Source organism: Syngnathus leptorhynchus, chromosome 4 (assembly GCF_054491065.1).
Source record: "Syngnathus leptorhynchus isolate UIUO chromosome 4, UIUO_Slep, whole genome shotgun sequence".
Taxonomy (NCBI): Eukaryota; Metazoa; Chordata; class Actinopteri; order Syngnathiformes; family Syngnathidae; genus Syngnathus; species Syngnathus leptorhynchus.
In genome coordinates this window covers 13,840,514-13,863,247 of record NC_141198.1, presented here as the reverse complement: position 1 = coordinate 13,863,247, position 22,734 = coordinate 13,840,514, and the positions used below count along the sequence as shown (strand labels likewise).

Here is a 22,734-nt window from a genome sequence, read left to right as displayed (position 1 = left end):
TCTGGCACCTGTAATGTAAGGCAGGCACTCATGACCTCAAATGATGCATCACAGCTTCCTAATGATGGAGCCACTGTAATGGAGCCTGCTAATGAGAAGCTCTTAAGGAAGAGCATATTCTAATAGCCGGAGCAGAACTGGAGAGAAAGTCAACCAATGGCATGTAAACATACTATATTCGAGCATCATAGTTCATTCTTTGACCCCTATTCACTCAAATATTTCGCTTCTTTTTCAAATGTAATTAATTTGCTTTATTTGAGGATGGAAATGGAGTTGAGGAAAAAGCGCATTCAAACACGATGAGGAATCCCCATTGTGTCACAAAGCTTCTGTGGATGCTTGCTAACAAGCTGTCAAAATATATTCACATGGGATGCGCGGCTCTTGGCCTTTTAAGGGTGAATACTTTGAAAATGTGAACTTTTCAACAACAAAAAAAACAGAAGCCGATCCAAGTCATTTAATGTTCATTTTAATGAAGTAAATGTGACATTTAGAGCTACGGTGGCAAGAGCGTCTCGTATACTAATAAACTATGCATCTATATTCCGGGAATGATCCTGAGTTTTGATGAATGAATGCAGTTGCTTGTTATTTAGATTTTCACAGTGCGGATGAGACGCGCAAAACGGTTGCCACGGAGTCAAGTGGGAAATCAAATGTTGATATTTTTCCTCCTGATGTTTCCATGAATATTTATGGCATTCCCAAGGAGAATCGAATAGAAGGTTAACATTTTCACTTCTCTTTTTTTTTATGTCTGTTTTTGACCTAAAGCACAGTGATGAGTCATTCAACTGGTTAGCCAAATCCAATTAAATACACTAAGCTATGTAGTTCATCTAGTACTGGTTACATTTTGATATAGTTTGAGATGAATAGAGTAGAAATTGTGATTTTTTTTTTTTTCTGTAGGGTGAATATGTGAGAAAAAAAAAAATTACTTATTGGAAATAAAATGAGTTACACCGACAGCAGTTTCTCCTTGACAACATTTACATTCCATATTTCTTGAATTTTGGTGACATGACGGGTCAAAATACTACTGAAAGGTCCCACATGTGTGTACGGAAGATTTTGTTTTGGGCTCTTAAAATCAAGTTCAGACTTTTTTGTAACTATAATTCTAAAAATATATGTTTGATGCAAAGACAACACTGCTTCTTTCTATGGTTGGAAGAAAAAAAAAACTCCAGCTCGAAAGCAAAATAATCAATTAAGTCAGGAATAGCCTTCCAGTACATATGAATTTTATTTGTGGTTAATCAGAGGCAGTTGAAATGGTGGCTATTGTGTGGTACTTTTTTACTTAACATGAGTTTGAATGTGATTGGGTCAATCTGATCACATGGCACATTCTCATGATTTCACTTATATTTCTTTTCCTTTCAAAGGATAATAATCATAAAAATAATTAAATAAATTGTCCAGGCAAATGGTCACAATCATGGTGAGTTTTTTGAGATTACAAAACCTTGGCATTTAAACAGGGGTGTGTAGACTTTTTATATTTGCTATATACTGTACAAACAAACATCAACTTTACCTAATTATTATTTTAATAATCAATTATTTTGTCAATTAATCAATGAATGATGTTTTAAAAAATATATATATTTCCATCTCTTCAGAACATTACTTCAAATTGACAGAGCAGTAAATGGGCAATACAAATTCTAGTCAAGAATTTTTAAATCAGAAATACATGATGATTTTTCTTGCACTCGTCTTTTCTCTTGCACATCAGCATGTCATGATAAAGTATAATAACAATAATGTCTCATCTAGTCATCGACCTATTTAATATTTATATATTCAAAGGTAAGGTCCAGAAGCAGGTGGATTATTTTTCCTGAAATGTCATAGCTATAAATTACAACGTACAAATTTATATAAATCAAAGTTAAAAAGTATCAAATGAAAACATCTCAAAAAGCCTGATGTGCTAGTTCAAAAGGAAAGACATGTTTTAAATCAGCATAATCAAAAATACGAATTGGGATACTAAAAACTATTTTGGCTTTAAATTTGTTGTTGATCAGTGTTACGATTCAGTTCCTGGTCAGAAAATTGCTGGTCATTGTTTTCCAAATTGTTTGTGTATATGTTTACTTAAGTCTTATTATTTAAACACAAAATATATTTCGTCTGATTCCATGCATGACTGCAGAAATTGCAGTCGTTTACCAAAACATTGATTGATTGATTGATTGATTGATTGATTATTGATTATGGATTATATACAGCACCAATCAATATAATGTATTATTAATAACGTGGGGTAAATATAGGTGATTGCGCAAGTGTACCTAATATTGTGTCCTAATCACTCCACAATGCCAGCCGCCACCTTTGAGTGCCTTGTGCATGTTGTGGCTATTTTATTGACCCCCCTCCAGCACACACGCACATCCACGCGCGATGCCACCACCAACATCATGTGCGTGACACACTCCTCCTCTTCATCATTAAGGAAATGGCTCTTCTTTGCTGATTATTTTATTTGGAGCCTGTGATTACCGCCATGTGCAAGAGATCACGCAATACCGGGGAGCAGGCGTGGGGCGGCGGGCCTAATTGGGGCTCGGGATGCATGCCGTGCTGCAGCCAAGCTGGGTGGCCGGAGAGGGAAGCCTGTCATGAGGAGTGGGGGGGGGGGGGGGGGTCGGATGTACTCGTTGGACCGCCATCAAATCACCTGCACACACGCTCAAATGCCATTTCAACCGTTTCTGTAGATGGAACATCGATTTCCCCCCCTTAAGCGAGTGATTGCGTGTGCCTCAAAAGTGTTGGACCTAATGCAATCTAAATACTATATCGTGTCTTTTTCTTGTGTTTGTTCCACAAAGGACTCTTGCGCAGTGGATTTACGCAGTTTGATGAGATCCCCAAAAAAATGGCGCACATTCCGGAAAACTTGATCTTATTGCTCTACAAAATTGCATTTGTTTTGTTTAGGGTTTTTTTTTTGAGTGTATTTTCATTCCAAATGTGTCTCTTGGCGTGTAAACAGCCCCGCGTGCACTCAGATGCGCCGCATTAACCCGCGTGGATTGCACGCGAGTGTTTCCACTGCAAGGGAGAAAGATTGATGTGGTCCAGTTAGGGAGGCTGAGTGAGACATCGAGCCTGCGCAAGTGTCTCGCTCTTATTACGCCAATAAAGGCAGAGTCGGAGGCGCCAACAGCACAAGAGATTACTGATTACTTTGCTTTCTCCGCCAGCAACAAACAGCAATTTTTGGACCGGATTTCTCACACAAATGCCCTAAATATGCACCATTGCAGTCAGTTGCAGTTGTTATTTCTGGTCATTTTGAGTAATAATTGATCGCTTCGATCAATTATTATTATTAATAATATTATTATTATAATTATTACTGTCATCATCATCATTATTATCATTATTATTATTTTAATCTAATGACATTAAAAATGTGGGAAAAGTTGGTAAAAATTGTGGAACCCAATACCTTATAAAAGCACTACGTGCAATTATTAAATGTATGTCACCCTTAAAACAGAATACACATTTATTATTATTCATTAGTTTCCGATAATAATAATATTGGGACGTGCTTTAAAATAATTTGTTGTCGTTGCTGTAGTTTTTTGTAGTAGAAAATTGTGATATAGATTTATTCAATACAAATATCCTTTTGCAAAGTCAATGTGTAATAGGCTTATGGCGGATTTGGCATTGTTCGATTTACGCTGCGAGTCATTTAGCATTTTTTTGCATTATTGACGTTATTTTTTTCTTATATGAGACGTAAACAAACTATTTAAAGCCAATTTAAATTGACATTACAATCTCATTCAGCATATTTAGCATGCACTATAGTTATGTTTTTGAATTGGACAAAATTCCTATAGACAGCAAAAAAAAAAAAAAGACAATTATAATCTCTGACCGTACCAGATTTAGATGTGTTTTAGTGATCTTCGAACCCCTTCCAGAACCTTCTCAAAATAATAATTTAAAAAGGGAAAAAAAAGGAATCACAGTGCCTTTCCTCCTCTTGCATCACTGAATTTACAGCCCCTCATGATGATGATGATGATGATGATGAAGATCGGGATCCCTCTTCATCACATGCACGTACCGGTCCATTTGCTTGTGTTTTTCACGTTGCGCTCCTTCTCTGCATCCTGACAGATTGAGCACAAAGACGAGCACCATGTGGAGGTTCCAGCTAGGGAGAGAGAACGAGAGAAACAACTCCTCGCTCGGACGCCTCTTTTGTCAAGTCCCCGGCCTGTGCTGCCCCATTCTCCGGACTCAACCCGAACATCTGCCCCCGACAAAAAAAATAAAAAATACAAATCCCCATTGCGCCTTGCAGCCATTGCAAGTTGCCTAGACGAGTTGCAGATCAATGCTTGTCCCCTCTTTTTAATTGTGTAACGGTCCTACTTATGGACGCCCCCCTGCAAGACGGGGGCAAGCGTTTAGGGCTCCTGCACGTCTGATTTAGTTCCAAGCAAAGCGGGCCTAAATGGCTCTAATTGCCAACGCCTTGATGAAAAGTCGATGGGAGTTAAAGCGGACCGATCACTAAGCGGAGCTGCGATCCATCTGTACTCACTTTATTTATTTATTTCCTCCATTTGTCTCCACAAATCACCTGCCAGCCGAGACCGGGACGCATATTTGTTTTTGTTTGTGCTCATTTACATTCACTTGAGTTTCGAATTCATATCATGGATCGCTATTTGTTATTAATTTTTGCACAACCTATATATGGACACATATTCGCCATATTTTGTTTGCAAATGAATTGAACTCTTTTTGTTTTTTGTGAAAACATTTCACCCGTGTATTCATTTAACAAGCAGGTGTCCCGCAGCCCACGAGCAGATTAAACAAATACATTAAGACGTTTTAACGTTGAATAATTTGAGCATGAAAAAGCTAATAAATCAGAGGATGGTATGGCAGAATTGAATTGTAGTGCTTTTTTTACGCGTGCACGCCTTAGCTCTGGGCGCGTGCGTGGCTTTAGAACACACACACACACCTACACGCACACACATATAACTTGGGGGGGGGGGGGGGGTCTGGGTGCTTGAGGGTGTTGGTTGGGTCCAATCCTTGCCTCTGATTGGTTCTCATTTGAGGAAGCTGACGGCTTCTCTGCACTAATAAGCGCCTCCCAGCCCTTCTAAGGGCCATTATAATGCAAGAGACCTCCTTTTTTTAAGCACAAACCGAATTTTCCTTCATTTACAACATCTATGCCCCTTAAATTGCCCCCAAAGTTAGTCGGAGCGTTTTGCCCGGACCTCTTTTCGCCCTGGAGCGCTACGCGATGCTCTCCCACGCCGACCTCCTGGATGCTCGGCTCGGTGAGTTCTCGGCTCTAAACCCGGGAGCTAAACTCCACTGTAAGACGAACTTCTTATTTATTTCACTTTGTGTGTGCGCGCGCGTCTGTGTGTGTTGTGGTCAATTGAGTGTGTATTTAATTATGTGTAAGTGTTTTTGTGGAATTAGGAATCATTTGACAGCATAAATGTGATTAAGACCCCCAGCTAAATTAAGTTAATTTATTTTTTGGCATTTTTTTCATTAGTGTTTGGTTTTTCATTATTTTTTAAGTACATTTACATTCTCTTTATTCTTCTCAGGGATGAAAGATGCTGCTGAGTTACTCGGACACCGAGAAGCTCTCAAGTGTCGGCTGGGCGGCGGGGTGCCGGACCAGGGTCATCCGGGAGACATGGCCCCCGGTTCGGACTCCGTGGAAGGAGCCACTCTCTTGCCCGGTGAAGACATCACCACCGTGGGATCCAACTCGGCCGGTATGCCGGTGAACGGGAAAGAGCCGGAGAAGCAGCAGCAGCAACAACAGCAGCAGCAGCAGCAGCCCCAGCAGAGCTCGGGCGGGCAGTCCAGTCAGCAAAAACAGAAACGGCACCGAACCCGCTTCACGCCGGCGCAGCTCAACGAACTGGAGCGCAGCTTCGCCAAGACTCACTACCCGGACATCTTCATGAGGGAGGAACTGGCCCTCAGGATCGGTCTCACCGAGTCCAGAGTCCAGGTGAGCCTTTGAAACGATACAGAAATGGAAGAATTAAAAACGAACAGCATCGTTGCAAAGCCCCCATGTAAGCGTAACTATTTTGCAATATTGTTAAATATTCGGTTTTGACGTCAAATTCCATCATCTTGTTTTTCTATCTGTTGTGATTTACACGATCGGGATATTTTGATTGGGTTTTACTAAATAAACCTGAAGCTAGGTGGAATCACGGCGTGGCAAAATTTGTTTTTCGTGCAGGACAAAATAATAAACAAAAATGTTTAGACACAGCCTTAAAATAGCGAGTTCGATTCGAGTCGCTGTCCATAGTGCTGAAGCAAAATGTCTAATATTGAAACCACTGCATGTGTACTTGTGGGAAAATATATTGGACGCTAAAATAGAATACAGTGAATCGTGTTATTGAAATGTTTAAACGCAAACATTCGCTTCTTAAAAAAAGAAATTAATCAATAATTTAATCAAAACATTAAATAAAAATGTAAGCTAAAATCAGTTCGGCTGATTATTTTTGTGGTCACCGATTATTTCAAGTATATTTTTTTCTTTAAAAAATATCATTTGAATTTCGATATCTTTAAATGTGCAATTGCGCTCATAAGATTCGAAAACACAAGCAATCAGGCAAAACACATAAAATTTTTTTATTCGATGTAAGTCAATCATCAAAACATCGCAACAAAACAATGATTTATCACAATGTCCTATTTTTGTCAGTTGTATGTCACATTCTCAGGTTATAAAATCATAAGTGTCCCACCCGAGAACCAATTTCCCCCAATTCTTTAGCATTAACATAGCATTTATATAATGTAAAAATATATGCTAAAATATAAATAAGAAATGAAAGTTATCTTCCCAAACGTGTTTATTTCCATAAACGTAATTTTGACTTGCAACAAAATCGACATTGTACATGCAAATAATCCCAGGAAAGAATAAAAAAGAAAAAAAGAAAAAAAAGCCGATCAATTGGTATTAGTCACGTGGTCGTCCTCAAATATTCCATCAACGCGATCTTAATGGGACTCGAGAAGAATAACTTCTCTTTTTTTGAAGGGGATGAGAGATTGCATTTGCTTTCTCCTGTGCTCGTGTAATAGCCTCGGCTGGTGCGTCACGCGTGGCTGCGTGGAATGAGAGCGAGTTAATCACAACCGAGCGTGATGAAATCTTTACGAGAGCATGCACCCGTGTTTTGGGTTATAGCGCGTAAATTGGGCACTGCAAAACGTGTTATGTTGATATTGTATCTATTGTTTGGTTTTAGAAAATCGAAACAGGGCGTGACATTTTAAGCCACCCGTAACAAAAGCACAAAACATTACATTTCTAATGCTTTCATAAAAAAAATAAAAATAAATGAGTGGCAAATGTATATTTTCTTTTTAACAGTTCCGTTGCTTAAAAATACCGATAGGGTTTATTTCGTCTCAAGGCCACGTCACAAGACACCAACAAATATTATTTCTGGTGTGTGAAATTAATTTGTATTGTCTCCAAATGACCGATAAATGGGAAAAGGCCTCGATGTAATTATACTGATGACTTTAGTGTGACATTAGTCGCCTCATAATATGAACGTGGCTGCCTATTTATTTTCCCACGGTTGACATATTTATTATTTACAATTCAATTCACAAGAATTGTATAGTCTGTGTATCGCGTGACAGTAATTCATAGAAAAAAATAGCAATTACAGCCAAATGGTTGAAAGTAAAATATTTTATTCCAGCAATTACGTATACATATTCAAATTGCTGCCATCCCCGTGAGCGTTGCTCTAAAATGTTGTATTTCTTTCACTCGCATACTTTTTAACGACAGACTGTATTTTTGTGTTGTATTAACATGTACGGTATCATTTGGCTATTTATTTCCTCGAGGCAAACACTGCGGCATATTTTGCACACATTTTAGTAGATATTGATACAGTTCTAGAAAAGAAATAGGGAATTTAAAAAAAGAAGAAAAATGCTTTTGCCATTTTTGGCGATATGTTTTTCATGATGTGCCATAATTCCACTGCCATTCGACAAAAACGAAAATGCTTATAATAATAATAATAATAATAATAATAATAATAATACTTAAACATTTAACGGTTAATTGCCAAGATAGGAAAAACTGTGACCCTTCGCACTTTTTTCCCCGACCGCACGCATTCATTCAGAGATCGCAAGTCTTCACAACCTAAATAAATATATTGCGGTGTTGAAATGAGGCAATAATGGGTTTCATGTAGCCGCGTCCCGGTATGACGGCTCGCTGTCCGTTGGACCCGCAGGTGTGGTTCCAGAACCGGCGCGCCAAGTGGAAGAAAAGGAAGAAGACCACCAACGTGTTCCGCGCCCCGGGCACGCTGTTGCCCACGCCGGGTCTGCCGCAGTTCTCGGCAGCCGCCATGGAGAACAGCCTGTGCTCGTTCCACGCCAACGACTCGCGCTGGGCCACGGGCATGCCGGGCGTGTCGCAGCTGCAGCTGCCCCCGGCTCTGGGCCGCCAGCCGCCGGGCATGGCGCAATCGCTGTCACAGTGCAGCCTGGGCCACGGGCCGCCACCCAACTCCATGGGGCTGTCCAACGGCCTCTCGTCCAACGGCTCCGGCCTGCAGTCGCACCTCTACCAGTCGCCTTTCCCCGGCATGTCGGCGTCGCTCTCCGGACCCACGAACGTATCGGGCTCCCCGCAGCTATGTAGCTCCCCGGACAGTGACATGTGGAGAGGGACCAGCATTGCTTCCCTTCGGCGCAAGGCGCTCGAGCACACAGTGTCCATGAGCTTCACTTAGTGACTTGTACAAAGGCCAAACCACGCAGCCCCCCCTCCCCTCCCCACCCTAACCCCCGCCCCCTCCCCATCATCATTACAACGCTGAAGTCTTCACTCCCTCGGACGCAAGGAACAAAACCTACGCATGAGCCACGCGTGGGCTCCTGACATTCACTTAAAAGAAGAAAAGCTATGACGCTGAATCCCACTGTAACGATTCTCCGGAGGGCCAAACAATTGTCGTCTCCCCCCCCCCCGAGTGCCTCTCGCAGCACTTGTAATGTTGTGTTCAAGTGAACTTGTGTTATGTCAAACGGTAAATTATTAAATATACATTGGGTTGTTTTGTTTTGGGGGTAACCGCCTGTGCGTGGGCCCGCTGGAGCTGCAGGCATGCATTGTGCATGCGTGGGGATTTTACGCAATGGGACACTGCACACGCGCTCACTTATACTATACAGTGATCTTTCAGTCTAGACCTAAACTCTGTTTTAGGGTGTTTTTGTGTAGATAACAAAAAAAAATACATTCTTGTGTGACATGTTTTAACTTATTGTATGTGCTATATTACTTGACACATTTCTTATTAAATGTTTGATCTTACATCGAAATGCATCACATTGACAGGTTTGTACCAATTAAAAAAAAAAAAAAAGCAACGAATAAAAGTACTTTTAAAGAATGTCCAAATGTCTCGATTGAATTTGATTTATTGGAGCTTATCTCTACAATCTAATGTTGACTTTTATGGTGTGAGCTTTGTTAGTTGTCGTGCATCAGTGAGCTCCAATTTTGAGAATCAGCTTTGGATGACAGTGGTGAAATTGCTTTATTAGAACACCCGCACAATGCCGAGCTCTCCTCAAGAGGTATTAAGTGGCGTTTTTTTATTTATTGTTGTAGTTTACACATTGGTGATACTGACAGCTCACATTATGGACCCATTAACACTGTCAATCTCAAACCATAATAATCAATCATATTGTTCAATGAATATTGACTACTATGTCCATCACTGAGCTTGTAAAGGTAGATTTATTTTATTTTATTCAGACTATTTTTATAAGGTTTGGGTGTAAGAGTTAGCGTACAAAAGAATTGTATTTGGGTACTATTTAGTACGGATGCAGTATTGTTCTATACAGCACTAAATGAGAACCAAATTATTCTAAGGTATTAAACTCCATGATGAACTATTGGGCTCTTGTAGTGAATGTCGATTTCAATTGTCAATACAATCTGGAGCAATAAAATGTATTTATTTATTTATTTATTTATTTATTTATTTATGTCACCAGCAAAGGCAAAACAAAATGGCTACAATTCAGTCAGCTAGACTTTTTGGTCACTAGGCAACACGTTCTATCAACCGATGCTGTGGGCGGCCATGGCTCAGTTCATAGAGTGGGTTGCCGAGGGACCGAAGGTACGGCTGTTTGAATATTAGTTTTTTTGTTTTTTTTTTGCTTTTGCAGACGAGCCAGAAAACACAACAAACCATACTTTTTTTTTCTTTTATAGCAGGGCAAGCTCTTAATTCCAGTGTTAAGTACAGCAGCCATTTCAATCTGAGGTTAGCATTTAGCCTGGCTTCACTGTCTTTTCTCATCATCTCTTTGTGAGTATTTTGCACCATGGTGGTGAAGATTACTGACCTGAAAGCAACTTAACAACGTTTAGTCGTCAGCCGAAGTGGCACAGAGCTTCCCTTGACCTCCGACCACCCATGCTAGCAAAGCTTCTTGCATTATCTTTTGGTGGTCAATTCTCAGTTTTGCAATTCAAAGTCGGGCTCAAAATAAAACATTTGAACTATGATGCGAAACCGCTTATTTTGAGACTTGCGTACAACATGCGTCTCAAGCTACGTGGTATCTCTATATCAGTAGCTCCATCAATACATACTTCTGTCGTGCTTGCTGCCTGTCTGTCTGTCTCCCTCTTTCTCTCCCTCTTTCCCTCTCTCCCACTCATCAGTGCATGAGAAATCACCTAATGAGGAAAGGGTCGCGCGTTTCCACAAACTCATTAACCTGCGAACGAGTGAGACTAATTGCAGCGTTTGGTTAATGCGATTCCGCATCTGTCGGTGTGCAGCCCAGGCAGGCAGGCAGGCAGGCAGGCAGTACCCAGGCAGGTCATCTGCAGGGCTCCACTGAATGTGGTGGGCCATGCCCGTGAAGAGCACACTGTGGGCAGATTTAGCATAACATAACACTCATATGACACCGCTTCAGCCGAAGGGGGGGGGTTGAGGGTTTGCAGGAAATGTTGCTCTGTTTATTACATTTGTTCAACCATTGTTGTGCGCTATCCTGCCTGCGAAGCATCTGGTTGTGCACATAGCTGCAACTCGATGATGGAAAGTAACCAAGAACAAACAACCGCAACAAATATAAAATAAGCTCGTTACTTTTTCAACCTCTGTGGACAAAGCTTAATTAAACAATAATTTGTTAGACCTCATCTAGAGATGAACCCGGCTTTAAAAATCAAATGTGGCACAAATGTTTGCCCATCCCAGGGTTAAAAAGCGCAAACGTCTTCTATATGTGATCGTGTACCTAATGTTGTGTCCCTTGAGAGTGAGTGTGAAATACCGTCTGCATCAAGCACATTGAATCCTAATCAGCTGCCGCATGGGGTCTCCTTGCTGTGTCTCATTAGGAATTTGCTGTGCTTATTTTTGTGAGTGTGACGGCAGAGAGGTTGAGCGAGAGTGAATAGACAGCCCCGGGCAAAACTGTGTCAGGACAATACATCACAACAACAAAAGGACTAATTAGCAATCAATTACCCGCATGTTTCTGTCCTGCACCTTTTATGTGGTTAGAGTGGAGAGCAGGTTACCACTCAACATGACCCATTCACACACACCTACATTTACACACCACCTGCTGCCAGTATATGTGCAGGGATGCACTTATTTGTTCTGTAACTGGGTGACACGGGCTTTGATACAGGACAATTTTCCATTGAATGCACCCCAAAAAAAACCATCCCAGGCTTAATATTTGCATGCACCTTTGAGAGAGGCACGCTTTTATTTTTTTTTTATGCATTTCTTTCCCTCGAGTTAAAGGTTATGGACTCATCTCTGCTAAGTAGTAAGTGGTGGGAGTTGGCAGGTGATGAAAATTCAAAAGATAAAAGAATCAAATCATTTGAACTCATGGAGGCAAGCAGTTGGATGTGTTCATGGCAAGTGTACACACCAAAAAGTGGTTTCCGGATGTCACTTTAAGTGCCTCTTGATCTCCTCGCCAGATAAGACATAGGCAGAGAGACTTGCAATATGTGTGCGTGTGTGTGGTGGTGGTGGTGGTGGTGGGGGGGGGGTATTATGTTAATTAGCTCCACTGATATGGAACAGTGAGGCAAAAGTGCTGCTCGCTCACAAACTAATTTTCAGAACTAGGCAGATAAATTTACTTAGGTGTTTAATTTCACACTTGATGTGTGGGCAGGCACTCCAGAGACCAAACAGCGGTATTTGTATACAAGCAATTAACAAGTCAATTTTCCATAATATGTCCCATTTAAAGGGGAAAAAAAAAAAACATTACAGTAAAGCCCTCTATCATAAAACCAGGCTCACGGCTACAAGGTGATATCAATTGTGAATATTATGAAGGATTTTTTTGTTTGTTTCAGGCAGGTGGGTGGATGGACGGACAGACAGATAGAACCGTCTCATTGCTTCTCTTCATTTTCATGAAGAATTGTTACATGTAACTGTTTTCAAGTCGCACCCCACCCCCCCAAATAAATAAATAAAATTAAACAAATGCACATGGTGGCACATGGGGAACCGTGAGGAGGCTGCGAGGGCCTCTCATGCTAACAAGTCTGCATCTCAACAAGCCCCATCCATCATCATCAATGCTCACATCTGCTCACAGCCTCAGACTTTAATCTCACTGCCTCACCCTCCCCATCCTCGCTCCCCCAAGCCTCTACCCTCCTTCCCCCTTCACCTTCTCCACTTCCTTTTTACCTTTCGTCACCTCTCGCAACTCCCACCCCAGCCCTCTGCTGAATCCGCATGGAGTGTGCGTGGTGGATATGTGTGTGTTTTGGTCTCCGCCTTCCTTAGAATCAATATTTAATGATGATGTTATCAGTGGTTTTATGTGTAATTTAGCCCGTGTCAGTATGAATGAGACGCTGTCACTTTTACATCGTGGAGCATTTATTTTGTGTTAATGGCTGGCGTCTGGCGGTGTACGCGAAGCAAAAGCCCAGTGGACGTCTGATGCATTTTTGTCTGTGTCACATCCACTTTGCATGGTGGACATGGGTTGAGTGCCCACCTTGCCCACCCAAGCCTTTAAGAGGTCAACCCCAAAATTAACTCATGTCAGCAACCTTATTGGACACATTTAAAAGGTAGAAACAAAGCTTTTGAACCATTTTGTTCAATCTTACCTCAAAAGTGTTACATAGAACATAGAATGTTTTTATTTATTTATTTTATACTCCTTTCCAGAGCCCAACGCATGTAAGCGAACTGAGCAGCTGCTTTGGGCCGCATAACAACCAGAGGACCCCCAAGAGCAATTAACAGTCAGGTGGAGTATTTTTTTATTTTCATGATGAAAAACAGAGCAATATAAAATACCTTTTGCACATTTTAAGAACAAACTATTCCAATTCCTACTTGCTTTTCAAAAGTTTTTTGTCACTTTTTTTATGGTCATGTTTTATGTGCTTGACATGTTGTTTATTTTGTATTTCACAGAAATGAACTGCTGACATTTTTGTTTTGACTTGCAAGCAAAAATTGAGTGAGGAGCGCTGGAAGGAAATTTAACTGAACTCACGTCACATTAAGCAGCATCATTTTGGCAGATGGTAAGCAATTCTCCATAAGAGTCTTCAAGCTGTTTCATTTCACTCCACGTTGATGTTTACTGTGAAACCAAACAAAACAAAACAAAAAAAACTACACATTGACATGACGGTGTTCTAACCCTTTCAGCAGAGTAGTTGAACGCAACACACGTAAACAGACCAAAAAAAAAAAAACAATACTCACTCACTGTCATGTCTGCTTTAACTTCTGCGAAGAAGAGCCAAAGATATTGCAGTTTACTAAGGAACAAAGACAGCTCCATGTATGTTTATATTATACTGCCCCCAGGTGGCCAAGGTGCACACACCAGAAGGAGCAGCACAGTGTCCATTGAACTGAAGCAAAAATGTAGGCAAAATGTTGAATTTCTTCTCGACAGTCTATTCAAATAGGTGACATTTTCTTGCTATTTCTTTATTGGTTATTGTGAGTGGCTTGTTGTGGTCAGAGACTATCTCCTTTTAAAAACATTGCAGGTATATCAAGGCCTGAGCCATAGAAAACAAGACTTTGATGTGACATTTCTTACTGCACAGCCCCTCATTGATTCCCAAATGAAACACAATCCATCAAATCAGGTGTTTGCCGGCAAACACCTGATTTTGACATTTCGCCGAGCGCCGGGAGAAGCAGAGGCAATAATTATGACGGCATATTCTCGGCCATTTTTCTCCCAATAACAAGTCATTTTTAATCCAATTAGGGCCCGCTAACGTGAGAGGCATAATACCGCGGCCCCTGGGACACATGAGAGAATATGCAGGACATTTATCCCGACAGTCAATATTGAATTTCTCAGCAAGCAGCTGTGCCTGCTCTCGCTGACATTCTCCACCTCTGCACAGTGATCCGTCCTGATTAAAGCGGCTTTTCTACTTCATCAACATTCATTATGTGACCCAGCCATGCATGGCTACGCGGGCCGGGACTAAACTTACATGCTCTCCATACTGTACATTTGTTGGAAGGTGATATGTCACATTGTTGTTGTCATTAGATGCTACTTTCCAAACTGTTTGTGCATGTGTTGTGGTGTTCCGCTAAAACTTTCCTATAGTGTAGGTTCATGGTTTTTTTACACTACCTGAAAAAAGTACTTACAGTAGACATTAAGGACAAAGCATAACGAATAAAGTCATGTTTTATTTCATTTGAACAATTTTCCTACAACATGCCTTTTAATCTTTTTTTTTTAAAGATAATTAGTTTTAAAACTTGTGTCATGAATCAAAGATCTTCTGTACTAAATCAGTACTCGGTATTTTTTATTATTATTAAGTATTATCATTGCAATGATACATTCACTCAGCCCAAGCACTGTAGAAAACTGGGCTGTTTTTATGATTCATTTTTTTAAGCTCTGTGACGTCTTTCATGTCAGCTGCGGTTCAATGTCGACATCTGCTGGCATGCAGAAGAAAATGTTGTAGGGCTTCACAAAATGTTTTTGCAGTCGTCATTTTTTTTTTAGACACGTGATCAATACTGTTGATGCAATCCCTCTATGGAAACATTCAATATCTAGAAAGTACACAGTAAATGTATTATGATGATGATGATGATGATGATGATTATTATTATTATTATTATCATCATATTTTTGTTTTATTTATTTTTTAAGTCATATATTGAGTTCCTGCTTTTTTGGAGCTGATTGAATTTATGCAAAGCACTGAATCATTGTCAGTGAATGCATTGATTATGCAATCTAATCAATGTTTATTAGCTCGGATAGGATGAGAAAAGACTGAAAACAGTCAGAATGATGGAAGGTAAAGACCAAAGACCCACCTGGGACACCATCCCAAAGTCAAATGATGTGTACTAATTGTTGTAAGTCCACCGTTCTGTTGTCGAAATGAAATGAAAACATTTTTATTGATCTTTGTAACTTGAATGTAGATTCTTCACTATGCTCAACTCTAACTTAACTGAACAAATAAGAGGCTTGACTCGGCTACTACAAAAATCCAAATAACAAATTACAAAAATGGCACCAGGAGGCCTCCCCTGAAGTTGGGAGGTAATTAAAAGAAGACGGTGTTATCCATCGCTCTTGATTAACACACTTTGGACTAACCACGTTTGGGAGAGGAGGGATGAGGAAGAAAATCCATGCAAGGCTTCGCACTCATCTCTCTCTGTCTAGTCAGTCCAAACTGGGAGGGTCGACTCATTAGGAACCTCCGCAGGAGATGAATGGGTCAAGTTGCCCTGCATGTGCACTTAGTGTGTGTGCGCACATGCAAGTCAACATGCACCAATCAAGAGACGAGTTCACTAAATGTTCTCTTTCTGCCAGAGTAGATGTGTTCAGGCAGGGACAGGATGCATGCTGGGAAACAAAGGCCCAGACGAGCGCTTCTCTGTCAAGTCAACACTTGTTGCAATTTAACTCCACACATGACGCCATGTTTGGAACATTGAGTCTGAGCACCATAAGCAATTATTACACACAGTGCAAACTACAAACAATAATTTTCATTCTGTCTCTCTCTCTCTCTCTCTCTCTCTCTCTCTCTCTCTCTCTCTCTCTCTCTCTCTCTCTCTCTCTCTCTCTCTCTCTCTCTCTCTCTCTCTCTCTCTCTCTCTCTCTCTCTCTCTCTCTCTCTATATATATATATATATATATATATATATATATATATATATATATATATATATAACACAATAACATTCACAAAGTCTAGTTCTTCATGTTTACCACTAGAGGGCAGCAAATGATCACTTAGACTGAATTTGTTTGTATTTTGTATTTGATTATTTTTATTATTTTATTTTAAGCAAATGTATTTGATTGTATTTGATTCTACGCATATAATATATCATATAACATATCATATTAGTCAATTTAACTTTGACTGTCCTTTATGCAGATCACCGAATGTACAATAACTAATCCGTTTATCACGGAGGTACGTTTCACACCAGGGTTGCAAAATTCCTGGAAGTTAGACTCGTGCAATTCATGTGAATAAAGCATGAGTTTACCAATTTGAAAGTATTTTTATAATGAAGATCTGAAATATTAATTTATATATGAGCAGAATCCTGATTAAAGGTTTACATGCACGGTCCATTGTCTTGAGGTTCCAAACGTAGCAGTTTTTCGAGTTGTGATAGATCGTGAGACATCATCTACGCACAAAGGCTTTAAAAGGAACAGCAATTAATTTGAGTTGCCCCCTCCCCATGGCTTTGAATTGAAGGTAATACACCTCGAATAGGTCATTGCACACTGAGGGGACAAAGTCTCGAAGCCATTGTTGCTCTTTGTTGTACTTTTTATTTTTGGAGCCGGCGTGTGGCGTTGCAGACCTTCAAAAGTTCAAAGGAAATGTCAGCACTCATTAGAGGATAATTATAGGGCACACGCAAGATTTTGGGGGGATTTTAGATGAATGGGAACCGGCGTTTGGCCTCCGTTCCAAACACTGGGCTAGTTGTCAGGTTTGACCTTTCACAATGGATGCTTACAATTAGCCGCATCTAAATGCATGTCGTGAATTGGATGAGAGCAGAGCATAAAAGCAATTAGTGACAAAGAAATGGACATTTTCATCTTTTATCATTGTTATCTTTATGAATTAATTTCACACGTCTGAGATGTCAAGTTTATTTCCAACGTTTTTATTTTGGTATTACTGTTCGGAAAAGAAAACTTATCTTTACTTTAGGAAACAATATTTATTGACCTTTTTTTTTTTTAAATCTTGCACTTGACAAGTACTCACTATAAAAAAGAAATTAAAACAAATACTAAAACTGACAATGTTTGTGAACCTTTGGTTAAGAATGAGAAACTATCCTACCTGGAAAAAATAAGTAAAGTTGAAATAAGAAATAAAACCAAAAAGATGGTATTGACAATTTGTGCATTTGACAAGCAAGACAACATGAATTGTGCGAGCCTCACACATGACTCCATGCAGTGCGACCACTGCAATATAAAAGCTGCCACGCACGCAGCATCCCCAGCTGTTCTTCTCCTCTCCAAGAGAGACGTACACACATCACCGGCATGTCTCCATCCGTACGCACACAACTTCTCTTCCTCCTCCTTTCTCTGTCAGCCCGCACGATGCTCAGCCGCTACATCGAGGTGAGAGCCACCAAGTAGAATTTTTGCTTGCTTACGTGATGATGCCCAAATCTCAAATGTGTACTTTCAGGAGGATGCCTCTTCAGATGGATTGTATTCTCTCCCCAGTTTGGAGCAGAAGAGAGAATCCGAAGACTTCATTTTCAGACGAGATCTCAGTAAGTGGCTTCATTTTGCTGACTGAACGATCCCACTGTCATGTCGGTTGGTTCGAAGTGCTTGGCATCAATTTAAAAGCTGTTTTTTTAATTTTCAGATTCTTATATGGGGCACAAAGCCACATTATTTGAAGATAGTGCCTGGATGGCTTAGAACTATTTAGAAAATGCATTTTTCCAAAGACGATTCCACTAATAAATGCCTCCCCACTAATAGATACCTTCCTCAAATCAAATTGACTAAATTCACAGTTTTGGCCTCTATTCAAGAAAATAAGTTTGTTTTTGTGGTTGGTTGGTCACACAGAGATGGCAAAAGTACTCATACATTGTAGTTTAAGTAAGAGTGTTAAAAACAAAACAAAAACAGAAAAATTTTCAAATATTACAATAATGAAGCATTTGTATGTCGTTGCTTGTCACTGTTCTAAATGTATTTATTATTTATGGCGAGCTGTTCCTAATTTTTTGGTTGAGAATTGAATTTACTCAACCATGTCCCCCCCCTCCCCTGACATCCATTTTGTCAGGATGTCTGGACATGTTGGCCACCGAGGGCCAATTCACTTTTGTGGCGTCGTCGCCGCCGCAGCAGCCGGCCTGCGCCGCCTTCATCATCGGCGAGCCTAACGAGGTCATCGGCCTGGAGGTGTCTGACGTCAACATCGACTGCAACGCCGGCGACTTCATCAAGGTTGCCCTCACTCCACAAACACTTAGGCCTACTACACCATTGTATTTTAATGTTGTTGTTCTTTTGATGGACATTTCCAGATATTTGATGGCTGGGTCCTGAAGGGGGAGAAGTTCCCCAGCAACCAGGACCACCCGCTGCCTCTTCACCAGCGCTACACAGATATCTGCTCCTCCACGGCGCCGGGCCACGCCACTCGCTCATCTCAGAACGTAGCCATGGTCTTCTTCCGCATCCACAACCCCGACAGCGGCTTCTCCCTCATCGTGAAGAAGCTGCGCAACCCTTTCCGTGAGTCCAGCAGCCATATGTATGTGTGGGTGTTCCAAGGTTAAGCGAGGGCTCATTAGTGTACTTGTGGCACATTTTGCGTGTGTGTGTGTGTGTGTGTGTGTGTGTGTGTGTGTGTGTGTGTGTGTGTGTGTGTGTGTGTGTGTGTGTGTGTGTGTGTGTGTGTGTGTGTATTGCAGCATGTAACATCATGTCTCAGAGCCCAGAGGGCAGCTTCACTATGGTGATGCCACATCAGCACAGCAATTGCAGCTTCTCCATCATCTACCCGGTGGAGATCCAATTGACACAGCTCAGCCTGGAGCAGGACAAAAGCAACCAGCTCAGATCCAAGGTCAGACACTCATATTTACATAGGTGAAGGGTTAGGGGTTTGGGTAAAGGGTTAGGGTTTGGGGAGCAAGGGTTAGGGGTTAGCGTTAGGGTTAGCAATTTGGGTTAGGGGTTTAGGTTAGGGTTTGGATTTGGGGGTCAGGATTAGAAATTGGGGTAGGGAAGTTAGGGTTCCATAGTCAGGTTTCCAAGTAGAATTTGTGTTTCAAAGTAGGGTTTTAAATTACGGTTCGGGTTTGAAACTACAGTTAGGGTCTCAGAGAAGGGTTTATAACAGGGTTAGGGTTTCTAAGTAAGGTTAGGATTTAATGTATGGTTTTAAAGCAATAGCTACCAATATTTTTGTTACTATTTTTCTCATCTAAATCATGTCCTAAAAATAACAAGTAGGCACCCTTCATTTATTTTTATTTTTTTTACAAAGGCGAGGCTGTCTGGATGTTCGGGTTCCGGTGATTACGTGGAGCTGCTGGGTGGAAACGGGGTCGATACGTCACGCATGTTCCCCGTTGCTGATCTGTGTTTTCCTCTCAGTGGACTTGGTAAGTCCATCGTCTCCTTTATTGTGAAAATCACGTTAAAGTTGGCACAAATGAAAGCCAAACTTTGGCACCTTGTTGGTGACACTTTAAAAAATCTTTTATTTTTTTTAGCTGATAATTATTGATTATGATTTTTAACATCTGTTCATACTGAATGTTAGTATTATGTTAGTGTTAGTGTCTGTGGTGTGTCAGAAATGTTCCAGGACAGCTGTTATGTCAAAAACAAAAGTAAAAAGGCTCCAGAATATACATTTAACATTTTAAAGCAAAGTTGCTTCTACATTATACTTTATTTCAGAATGCGACACAGATTTATGGCTCAATGCTTTTGCACTTTCTGCTTGTCAGATTGTTTTTCCACTGTGTTTGTGTTCCTCCTATTTGTCGAATGTAAATGAGTCGGCGCGTTAGCTTGGTCTCTCTCACTAACTGTCCAAAAATGGCCACAACAAACTCTCGAGCTCATTAATCTCAAAACCTGCCAAGTGCAAATTTTTCTGTAAAATGATGAATAGCTCCTTGTCCCGATTGTTTAGAAAGATTTAACAGGCCCAAATTTAGGTACTCCTTCCAACATTTATTTATTTATTTATTTATTTATTTATTTATTTATTTATTCATTCATTCATTCATTCATTCATTCATTTATTAATTTTTTTGGGTGTAGAACAACACTACATAGTGCATAATGCCAGTGACTGTTATTGTCTGTGTGGTTCCTCAGCCCAGATGAAAATTGGTTGCGATAACTCGGTGGTGAGGCTGGTGTCCAGTGGGAACTACATCAACCGGGTGTCTTTCCGTTACCGGCTACTCGAACGTAACGAGCTGCCAGAGGCCCACGAGAACAGCCTGGACAACATGTGCAATGTGGAGTGAAACACACGCAATTTGTAAATACTTTTGTGTACAATATGGAAAAAAAAAATGATGTCGTGTGTTCCTTACGTGTCCCGCTTTGTATTGACTAGAGCATTTTGAAAATAAATAAAAACAACGCATGACAAATCAGATTATTTTTTTTTTTAAATCGAGAAATGGCTTACATTGCATTGAGAGAACTGCATGTTCTTGTTTTCCACTTCAGAACTTCACGAGTCTAATTTGAATGCAAACAACGATGAGTCAGCGAATCATTGGCATTGTTTGTATGTTTGCATTTTCATTCAAACACTCTGTAGCCATCAGCATCTCATTTTTAATTTGTTCTAATCCGATGTGTTCCGCAGGCACACAAATAGCTTTCGGAGCGGCTGCTCGGAGCCATAATGAAAACAATTTATGTTGAGCATTAACATGCATGTTTAATCCTGTTGGATGTTTATTTGTGACCTCTGCCAAGTGTACAGTGCACATGAATGTGAAGCTCTTAATTGGATTACGGCCTATGTGCTTTATTCCCTTCGACATTCCTGCCAAACGTTTGATCTTCTCCTTACGGGGGATACATCTCAAACCTGCTCAACGGTGATGATTCAATTACCCACCGGATGTCGTTTTCGCTTGACGTGCAGCAATTTTCACTTTTCATTATTAGAGGCTGAAGTGCACTTTGGAAGCCGTCGAGAAGGGGGAAATTGGGAGGGAGGGTGATTAAGTCTCTCCTTGTGATTGTTTATCTTCAGCACTGAGCACGTAAGCGGTCAGACATCAAATGTGATGAACAGTCAGGGCCAGCAAGCCCTTCTCTGCCCGTCAATCAGGCTTCAAATCTTGGCCCTGGCATTCTTGTATTAAGTTCATTGCCATTTTTATCTGAAAAAAAAGCCTTAAATGGTGTTTTTTTTTTTTTACAAAAAAAAAAGTCTTACAATACAGAAACAATCAAAAATGCCAATATGTCAGAGGGTAATAGCTTGCAGCAACCTTTTTATTTTTTGAAAATGAACTTTCCAACAATGTCTATGTGACATATTTGGACTAAAAAAATCATCCGATACTACTACTACAGGTACTTGAAGGCATAAGTTCTTACACTTTCTAAAGCAAGCATCATCAATAAATATTTATCAATTAAAATGTAGTCTTGTGAAAAACGAGATGTTTCATTCTTGAAAATGGAATAAAATAAATGGCATATTGCAAAGAGAATTCATAATCCAAGATTGAGAGTAAACAGAAACACGTTATCAAACGCTGACCTTAACTGCTCTGCTGTTAAATAAACATCTCGGAATTCTTTGTTCTATTGCTGCATTAAACCTCCAATTCTAGCGTCCACCGAAAATCCCGACCTCATCCTGTATTCATTCACGACTGGTACACTGACGCCCGCGTATGCTTTCTACAGCGCTAATAGCATTAAGACGTCATTAAACTGCTGCCTGAAAAAAAGAGAGAGTAAAAGCTAGGAAGTGGGATTTAAAAGGAGCATTCAGCCGAATAATTAAAACAGTAATTTCACATGGCAGGACATCTTTATTTATTAACTCGGATACTTATTTCTCGCATGTGAGCATAAACAAGATCAACATCGCTAGCATCACTCTGGACCTGTTTATCTTGCTTATTGCATATCTATTATACGGTAAGGATATTTAAAACTAGGGTCAGGGTTTCAAACTAGGATTTAAAATTAAGATTAGGGGATGTTTGTGAATAATTGTCAATTTTTGTACATACCCTAACCCTTTGAGACATGTTTGTGATTTAGGGCTATATAAAGAAACTTGACTTGATTAGGGTTTTAAACTAGGGTTAACATTTTGAAGATGGCTTGATGGCCAATATTAGGAAGTTACATGCTCAGACCTGGGATCGACCCACATTCCTACCAAGAAAGAGGCTGTGTCATTAACCAGTCGGCTATTTTGACCTTGCCACCTGCACTCTTTTGTACTAGTGATGTGCATTCCAGTTTAAGTGAACTGAATCTTTAGAATCGGTTCACTCAAAAGATTTATTCAAAAGAATCGTTCACTGAACGCTT

General features: G+C 40.4%; 2 protein-coding genes and 1 long non-coding RNA gene across 5 annotated transcripts in view; all 3 read left to right on the top strand.

Annotated features, from left to right (window-relative positions):
• The window catches only part of LOC147058251 (uncharacterized), a 51,358-nt gene extending 46,404 nt beyond the window's left edge, over positions 1–4,954 (top strand). The window contains exon 3 of the long non-coding RNA XR_015065890.1: positions 4,165–4,954. This is a non-coding gene — a long non-coding RNA (uncharacterized LOC147058251). The remainder of the gene's footprint in view (positions 1–4,164) is intronic.
• A 301-nt stretch (positions 4,955–5,255) lies between these two features.
• On the top strand, positions 5,256–8,955 carry LOC147058250 (homeobox protein orthopedia-like). 2 transcript variants are annotated; one of them, XM_085910228.1, is made up of 3 exons: positions 5,256–5,354; positions 5,637–6,052; positions 8,343–8,955. In XM_085910228.1, the coding sequence occupies exons 1-3, from the start codon at positions 5,318–5,320 to the stop codon at positions 8,844–8,846; spliced, it is 957 nt and encodes a 318-aa protein (XP_085766354.1). In that variant the 5' UTR covers positions 5,256–5,317; the 3' UTR covers positions 8,847–8,955. The 2 variants fall into 2 exon arrangements, with proteins under 2 accessions (XP_085766354.1, XP_085766353.1); XM_085910227.1 differs by having other exon boundaries at positions 5,318–5,393.
• Positions 8,956–17,703: 8,748 nt separating this feature from the next.
• LOC147058249 (corticotropin-releasing hormone-binding protein-like) lies at positions 17,704–20,684 on the top strand. 2 transcript variants are annotated; one of them, XM_085910083.1, is made up of 7 exons: positions 17,704–17,784; positions 17,855–17,942; positions 18,473–18,636; positions 18,717–18,927; positions 19,107–19,261; positions 19,685–19,802; positions 20,530–20,684. In XM_085910083.1, exons 1-7 carry the CDS (start codon positions 17,704–17,706, stop codon positions 20,682–20,684), a joined length of 972 nt encoding a protein of 323 aa, XP_085766209.1. The 2 variants fall into 2 exon arrangements, with proteins under 2 accessions (XP_085766209.1, XP_085766208.1); XM_085910082.1 differs by having other exon boundaries at positions 19,107–19,284; positions 19,690–19,802.
• Positions 20,685–22,734: the final 2,050 nt, after the last annotated feature.